Source organism: Solanum lycopersicum, chromosome 7 (assembly GCF_036512215.1).
Source record: "Solanum lycopersicum chromosome 7, SLM_r2.1".
Lineage (NCBI taxonomy): Eukaryota > Viridiplantae > Streptophyta > Magnoliopsida > Solanales > Solanaceae > Solanum > Solanum lycopersicum.
In genome coordinates, this window is record NC_090806.1 from 55,399,634 (window position 1) to 55,408,413 (window position 8,780).

The 8,780-nt window shown below is 41.7% G+C and overlaps 2 protein-coding genes across 2 annotated transcripts; both read left to right on the forward strand.

Moving 5' to 3' along the window:
• Window positions 1-1,067: 1,067 nt before the first annotated feature.
• On the forward strand, window positions 1,068-3,720 carry LOC138337508 (uncharacterized). The gene is made up of 3 exons (XM_069287423.1): window positions 1,068-1,670; window positions 1,985-3,202; window positions 3,295-3,720. Exons 1-3 carry the CDS (start codon window positions 1,068-1,070, stop codon window positions 3,718-3,720), a joined length of 2,247 nt encoding a protein of 748 aa, XP_069143524.1.
• A 2,976-nt stretch (window positions 3,721-6,696) lies between these two features.
• Window positions 6,697-7,299, forward strand: LOC109120704 (uncharacterized). Its single transcript, XM_019214721.1, has one exon. It carries the CDS (start codon window positions 6,697-6,699, stop codon window positions 7,297-7,299), a length of 603 nt encoding a protein of 200 aa, XP_019070266.1.
• The last annotated feature ends 1,481 nt before the right edge of the window (window positions 7,300-8,780 follow it).

Genomic DNA, 8,780 nt, shown 5'->3' on the forward strand with positions numbered 1-8,780 from the left:
TTGGCTATGAAAAAGATAGAAGATGGGCTCGCAACCTTCTCAACACCGACTATGACATTACCCCAGAAATGAGGAAGCAGATTCTGCCTAACATTGGAGCAACATAATTAAAGTTTTTTTTATTTCTCTTTATTACCCATGTGTTATCCCTAGCCCTTTAGTTATCTCTAGATTGATGTAATAAATAGAGATTATTTCAATAATTGAAAGTCAATTTATTGTCTAACTCTAAACTCCAAATTGGCAAATAAGGCTTGAATTAATTATTATGCATCACTTATGTGTCGCTTAGGCCTACCTCTGGCTCAACGAGGTTCCGTGCATTTAGGGCGTTTATCTCAAAATAACGTGTTTATATTATGATATTATCCTAACCCCTAACTCTTTTCTTTTGATTCTATTGTTTTCCCATTTCCCAAGGTTGATCTGTCCTTCATCCTGGCACATACACGATCAAAAGGGACACCCCGCCTTCTCCTTCTTCTCAAAGAGCAAGCTCCAAAGACAAAGGTAAAATGGTTGACGACAACAGCACCAATGAAAGGGTGGAAACTTTTGAGGGAGGACAACTTCAAAATAATCTTGTCCTAAGACTTGAGCGCAAGATTTCACAATTGGAAGAAGAGGTAGCCCACATGCGTGATTTGGCTGTCTATCTCTTTTGGAACCCAATTTGGATAAAACATAGACAATCCTCCTAACTAAACAGCCATGCAAAACAATCCTCCAATCCATATATCCCACCTGAACCCACTCGTCCAAATACCTTTACACCACCCCACGCCCAAAATACCCAAGTTCCATTTCACCACTATTACAAACAAACCAAACCAACCTTCCCAAAAACAACCCCAAACGCAAATATCCCATATACTCTTGGAAACAACAACCTTAATCCAATATACGTGGAAACTGCCCCTTTGACCCATGACCTCCATGAATCCGAGTCCTATCAAAAAGACATCCTAATAAAAAACCTGACTGAGAGATTAGACAACTTGACCAATAGGGTATAACATGTTGAAGGAAACAAGAAGTTGGGAGGTTTAAGCTATGAGGATCTATGAATGCACCCTGATGTAGAACTGCCCGAAGGATACAAGCTTCCGAAATTTGAAATGTTCAATGGCATTGGGGATCCCAAAGACCACCTACGAATGTATTGCGACAAACTTGTAGGGGTGGGAAGAGATGAGAGGATACTCATGAAGTTGTTTATGAGGAGTCTTACTGGGGAGGCCCTATCATGGTACATTGAGCAAGACTCGCGGAAATGGATAAAATGGGTTGATATGGCAACTGACTTCATGAATAGGTTTGGTTTTAATATCGAAAATGCACCTGATTGGTTTTACATTCAAAATTTGAAGAAGAAACCAAGTGAATCCTTCATAGAATATGCCATAAGATGGAGGTCTGAAGCGGCTAGGGCCAGACCCCCTATGGAGGAATCTCAAATGAAAGACTATTTCATCTGTGCCCAAGAACCACAATACTATGACCGAATGATGCTGGTGGCTGAAAAGAGTTTCGCTGAAATCATCAAACTAGGTGAAAGAATTGAAGAAGGCATAAAGAATGGGACTATCATCAACTTGGAGGCTTTACAAGCAACCAACAAGGCTCTGCAATCTGGTGGAATGACAGAAAGTCGAAAGAAAACAAGTTCTGTAATGATGGCTCATGGAACTAAGACCCCTTTGAGGCACAAGACAATAAACCCACCACCATCCCCATACCCTCAACATCCCTCAGCTCCACCCCCTATATCTCCCCAACCCATGCCAATATATTACCAAAAACGCTCCTCCTCAATATTTGCATGCCTCATATCCTGTCTATAATGTTCAACCAACACACTTCCAAACTCCACCACCCGCTCACACCAAATTACTGAAATAAACCTTCCTATGAAAGAAGACCTACAAAAATCTATACCCCTTTGGCTGAACCCATAGCACAACTTTATGAGAGACTGAAACAGGTTGGGTACGTCTCCCCAATTCCTGCATTACTTGTGGATGTTCGTGCAAAATGGTACGACCCTAACAATGTCTGCACCTACCATTCTGGGATGAAGGGACACACCACCGAAGTTTGCAGAGCCCTTAAGGATAAGGTTCAAATGTTGATTGATACAAAAACCATCCAACTCAAGTATCCTACACCGAATGTTGTGAATAATCCTCTTCCTAACCATCAAGTCAACATGGTAGAAGCTGGTGATGTCTGGGATTGGGAAGAATCTATCTGGGCCGTCGAAATAGAAGAAGCCATGTCTACCATTGCCCAAGCACCACTAATAGTGCAAGGACTCGCCCCATTTGAAGTAGAAGTTGTTGCACCCAGACCACCGTTCACTGTCTATAGGGCATCCTCCCCAATACAATGTGATACACATGTTGTACCTTGGGATTACAACAAAAGAAAAATGAATGTGGAAGAGACAGATGTTGCAACTGGGGTCACCAGATCTGGAAGAATTTACACTTCTGAAAATTTGGTTCAGGGAAGCTCAAGAAAATCCAAAGCACCAGTCATAGAGCTTGAAGGTCAAGGTATTTGGAAAAAGGTTCAAGCTAAAGAATACTCTGTCATTGAGCAGCTGAGTAAAACCTCATCCCAAATATCAATTCTGGAGTTACTGCAATCTTCCAAAACTCATCGAAATGCCCTTCTGAAGATCTTTGGTGAAGCTTATGTCCCATCTAACATAACACATGAAGAGGTATCCCAAATGGTGGGGCAGGTCTTTGACGCTTACAAAATATCTTTTCACAAAGATGAGCTGCCACTCGAAGGAACAACTCATAATAAAGCTCTGTACATTTCGGTTCAGTATCAGGATAAGGTGATAAACAAAGCATTAGTTGATGCAGGTTTAGGTTTAAACATTTGCCCTCTGAGCACACTAATGAGGCTGAGTGTGGATAGTGCAAAAATTCAGACATGGAAGATGAATGTGAAGGCATTTGATGGCTCTCAGAGAGGCACTATTGGGGAGATAACCTTGGACATGCTCATTGGTCCTGTCACTTTCCCCGTAGCTTTCCAAATTTTGGACATCCCTTCATCGTACAACTTATTGTTGGGTCGTCCATGGATTCATATGGCTGAAGCGGTTCCATCTACTCTTTACCAATGCCTGAAGTTTGAATGGGATTACGAAAAGGTTGTAGTCCATGGAGAAAAAGGTCATCCTGTATACACGATTGAAGGAAGAGAGAATATGGATGGTTAAATGTACCATACAGTGGAGCTTGTTGGTAATATTGAGTTGCAACCTTGGTTCAGCCAAAAAATCATAGATATGATGGCCTGGTTCAGTTTCAAGCTTGGAAAGGATTGGGAGCTGAATTGCAAGGGATAGTCGAACCTATACAGCCTGGTCGACATTCAACCACTTTTGGTTTGGGATATAAGTACACTACCGAAGAATGGCTCGATTGGCAACCACCTAGAGATGGGTACAACTATCCATTGAAGAAACCCATACCGCCATTGCATCAATCATTTCGATCAGCAGGTTTCATGGGAGGCAATATTGATGAGATCTCAGACGACTTGAAGGGGTTATCGCTAACGAAAGAAGAGGGGAAAGTATGCAACGTCGTGATCAACGAGGAGGAGAAAGGGGGCCCTAGTGGAAGCAAGGAAGCAAAGATCAGCGTCAGCAACTGGACCTCGACACCATCCAGACCTCGTCGAGCATCTGGGTAGCCTTGGAAGATGTTTTTCTATCAAGTTTTAATTCAAATAAAAAGAGTTTTTAATAAACGTTTTAATTCCCATCCCATGTATTGCTTTCAAATGAGAACTTATGAAATTTTCAAATCTTTATCAATAAAGTTCTTTTCCACATTTTTGTCTTATATTTAATTGTTCGCTATTTTTTTCTCACCAGCAAAATTCACTGTAAAAATGTCGAATCTGAGACTATGGCATACAATGAGACTGCTCAACTTAACATTAATGACTTAGAAGAAGTCGAAGGCAGTGAGGTTCCCGAGGAGTTAATCAAAAGGGTTGAGGAATTCGAGGAAAAACCCAATCCAAACTTGGTAGAGACAGAAGTGGTGAATTTGGGAAATGCAGAGGTGATACAAGAAACCCAAGTAAGCATCCATATGACAAAAGAAGTCAAGAAAGATTATACCGAGTTTCTCATAGAGAATAAGGATATTTTTGTGTGGTCCTACGCAGACATGACAGGGCTAAGTACTTCAATCATAGCCCATCGACTGCCCACTGGTCCAGCATGTCCTCCGGTAAAACAGAAGCTGAGAAAATACAAGCCTGAGATGAGTCTGAAAATCAAAGAAGAAGTATCAAAGCAATTAGATGCTGGGATACTACAAGTGACAGAATACCCAACTTGGATTGCAAATGTCGTTCCAGTGCCCAAGAAACACGGCAAGGTCAGAGTTTGCGTGGATTACCGAGATCTTAATAAAGCTAGCCCTAAAGATAACTTTCCCTTACCAAACATACACATACTGATTGACAATTGTGCTAAGCACGAAACTCAGTCATTTGTGGATTGCTTTGCCGGCTATCATCAAATTGAGATGCACAAAGACGACGCTGAGAAAACTGCCTTCATCACGCCGTGGGGCATCTATAACTACAATGTGATGCCTTTTAGATTAAAGAACGCTTGGGCTACGTACATGAGAGCAATGACTACTTTGTTTCATGACATGATCCATAAGGAAATTGAAGTTTATGTGGATGATGTCATCATTAAATCAAAGGAAAGTTCAAATCATCTGGAGGACTTACGGAGATTCTTTGCCAGGCTACGCAAGTACAATCTAAAACTGAATCCGGCAAAATGCGTCTTTGGTGTGCCTGCTAAAGCTTTTAGGTTTCATTGTCAGTCGTCGAGGTATAGAATTGGACCCATCGAAGATCAAAGCCATTCGTGACCTTCCCCCGCCAAAGAGCAAGAAGGAGGTAATGAGTTTCTTAGGGCGACTTAACTACATTAGTCGTTTCATAGCTCAGTCTACTGTCATCTGTGAACCTATCTTCAAGCTGTTAAAAAAGGATGTTGCGGTGAAATGGACAAGCGAATGTCAACAGGCATTTGACAAGATCAAAGACTATCTATCCAATCCTCCTGTGTTGGTTCCACCAGAGTCAGGTAGACCATTACTTTTGTATATTTCAGTATTGGATAATGCTTTCAGTTGCATCTTGGGACAACACGATGAAACAGGGAGGAAGGAGAAAGCAATATATTATATGAGCAAGAAGTTCACATCGTGAGAAGCCCGATACTCTCTATTAGAGCGTACCTATTGTACTCTAACATGGGTTGCCCAAAATTTACGACATTACCTCTCATCGCATACTACTTATCTGATTTTTAGGATGGATCCTTTGAAGTATATCTTTCAAAATCCCATGCCCACAGGTAAACTGGCAAAATGACAGATATTATTGAGCGAGTTTGACATAGTGTATGTCACGCAAAAAGCAGTGAAAGCATAGGCATTAGCAGACCACATGGCAGAGAATCCCGTGGACGATGATTACAGGCCGTTGAAGACCTACTTCCCAGATGAAGAGGTGGCCTTTGTGGGAGAGGACATTTTTGAAGAATATGATGGATGGAGAATGTTCTTTGATGGAGCTAAAAATCTGAATGGATCCAGCATCGGGGCTGTTTTGATCTCACCCACCGGGCAACATTATCCAGTATCAGCAAAACTCAGATTTCTTTGCTCAAATAATATGGCCTAATACGAAGCCTGCATATTAGGTCTCTGACGGGCGATTTACTTGGATTTCCAGGAAATGCTAATAATAGGGGATTCAGACCTATTGGTCCATCAGGTTCGAGGTGATTGGCCAACAAAAAATTGAAAGTTGTTACCTTTGGAGTGCGTGCATAGGCTATGTAAAAGGTTTGTCAAAACAGAATTTAGACATGTACCAAGGGTCCAAAATGAATTCGCAGACGCCTTAGCAACTCTGTCTTCTATGATTCGACACCCTGATCACAATTACATCTATCCTATTCACATTCACATTCACATACATGAACAACCAGCTTATTGTTTCCATGTTGAGGAAGAGCCAGATGGAAAGCCCTGGTACGATGACATTAGAGGATATCTGAAGAGTGGTGAATACATAGAAGATGCAACAAGTGTACAAAAGCGTACAATTCGAAGGTTAGCAACCCAATTCTTTTTAAGTGGGGAAATCCTCTATACGAGAACTCCCGATTTAGGGATGCTAAGATGCGTCGAAGCAAGAGAGGCTCGCAGGATGGTCGAAGAGATACATGCAGGCACCTGTGGCCCTCACATGAACGGTTTTACATTAGCAAAGAAGATTCTGAGATCAGGATATTATTGGCTAACTATGGAGACAGACTGCATTGGCTACGTCCAGAAATGTCGTCAATGTCAGACTCACGCAGATATGATTCGAGTACCTCCCAACGAACTCCATGTCACTAGTTCACCTTGGCCGTTCACAGCATGGGCCATGGATGTCATTGGTCCAATCGAGCCAACAACATTCAACGGGCACAGATTCATTCTTGTCGCAATTGACTATTTCACCAGTGACAAAGAAAGTTGTGGATGACTTTGTCAAAAATAACATTATTTGTAGGTTTGGAATTCCTGAGTCAATCATCACTGACAACGCACCAACCTAAACAGTGACCTAATGAGATCAATGTGTGAGAAGTTCAAGATCAGTCATCGAAACTCTACAGCATACAGGCCACAGATGAACGGGGTTGTTGAGGCAGCAAACAAAAACATCAAAAGGATATTGCGCAAGATGATCGATAATCAAAAACACTGGCAGGAAAAGCTACCTTTAGCACTGTTAGGGTATTGTACCACAATCAAAACATCCACAGGGGCCACACCTTACTTCTTAGTATACGGCACTGAAGCTGTGATACCCGCCGAAGTAGAGATACCTTCCCTAAGGATCATCCAAGAAGCAAAGTTGAGTGATGCTGACTGGATACAAGGTTGGGCAGATAATTTGGCATTAATAGATGAAAGAAGAATTAACGCCATTTGCCATGGTCAGCTCTATCAGAATAGAATGGCCAGAGCTTTCAACAAGAAGGTTAAACCCAGACATTTCTCACCTGGGCAATTGGTTTTGAAGCGGATTTTTCCAAATCAAGACGAGGCAAAGGGTAAATTTTCACCAAACTGGCAAGGTCCGTACATAGTCTCTCGAGTACTGATAGGCGGAGCCCTCATACTTGCAGAAATGGATGGAGAAGTTTGCCAAAACCTATCAATTCATATTCTGTGAAAAGGTACTACATCTAGAGATTGATTCATGCTCTTTTGTAATTTGGAACTACGTCAAACCTGATTCCTGTTTAAGAGGGGATACGTAGGCGCTCCTATGGGGTTCAGTCTTATTATAAATAAAACGTTCATTTTCCCCTTTTCTATTGATAACTGGGGTAGAATTTTTGAGAGGATCTCAAAATTTCCATCAAGATTTCTCCTGGAACATCATCATACTGTGGCAGAATTTTTGAGTAAACTCAAAAATTTCACCGAAAGTTTCTCCTCAACAAGCAGTCAGCTTACAACGAAGATTAAATGATAGCTCCACTTTTGAGTCAGACGTTGTAAAGTCTCAACCTATGCCATGGTCAAAGATTCGACATCAGCTTATGCCATGGTCAAAGATTCGACATCAGCTTTTTTTAAATGATGATTTCAGAATCTTTCAAAGTCCCCACCCCCTTTTATAAAAAAAAACCACAGACGCTCGAAGAGGTGTGGATGGCAAGCCAAAGGAGCACGTTGCGCCAAATCATGGATACAGATCAACCTCCCCCCTTTCAAACTAACTATTTTTCTTTGAATGTAGAAAATACAGGTACATATACGAAGGCAACTTCAACAATCAACATTACCACATTTGAGCCCGACAAATGACACTCGATCCTTCCAATAAGGCGGACGCCCAAGCTACTGTATGCCCTCAAGCAACTGTCGTGCTGAAAAATTACATTATGCCCGATATTGCATCATTTGCACCTACGCCTGATATCGCACTATTCTCAAAGAACTACATCATTATATTATGCCCGAGAATGCCGAAACGCATCATTTCATGTGCTTGATATTTCATGTGCCCGAAGAAATGCATTATTGCATGTGCTTGATATTTCATGTGCCCGAAGAAATACATCATCGCATATGCCCAATATTGACTTATGCTCGAAGAATTGCACTATCGCACGCGCTCGATATTTTATGTGCCCGAAGAGATGCATCATTGCATGTGCCCGATATTGGATGTGCCCGATGAAATGCATCATTACATATGCTCGATACTGCATGTGCCCGATATTACATTGTGCCCGAAGAAGTACATCATTGCATTGTGCTCGATATTGCATGTGCCCGAAGAAATGCATCATCGCATTGTGCCCGAGACTGTATTGTGCCCGAAGTTTGCATAAGCCCAAGACTGCATTGTGCTCGAAGTTTACATATGTCCGAATCAAATCAAGTCATAAGTATCAATAGATGCCAAAGACAGATATGCTTTCTTTACTCATTACTTATATCCCAAAGGCGTCATCCTCCAAAGGCGTCATCTTTCATGGCCTGCGGACTTCATGTCATGGCCTGAGGACTTATTTTATGCTTATCATGTTCCCAAGGCGTCATAGTCTAAAGGCATCATCCTCATGGCCTGCGGACATCATATCTTGGCCTAAGGGTTTAATTTTTGTTTATCATGATCCGAAGGTGTCATAGTCTAAAGGC

What these genes read in the sequence shown, in the direction of transcription:
- LOC138337508 (XM_069287423.1), top strand. Translation starts at nt 1,068, where the DNA reads ATGCACCCTGATGTAGAACTGCCCGAAGGATACAAGCTTCCGAAATTT. An exon ending in GTCGAAAGAAAACAAGTTCT is followed by an intron (nt 1,671 to 1,984) that starts GTAATGATGGCT and finishes AGACTGAAACAG; the next exon opens with GTTGGGTACGTCTCCCCAAT. An exon ending in ATGGAGAAAAAGGTCATCCT is followed by an intron (nt 3,203 to 3,294) that starts GTATACACGATT and finishes ACCTTGGTTCAG; the next exon opens with CCAAAAAATCATAGATATGA.
- LOC109120704 (XM_019214721.1), top strand. Translation starts at nt 6,697, where the DNA reads ATGTGTGAGAAGTTCAAGATCAGTCATCGAAACTCTACAGCATACAGG.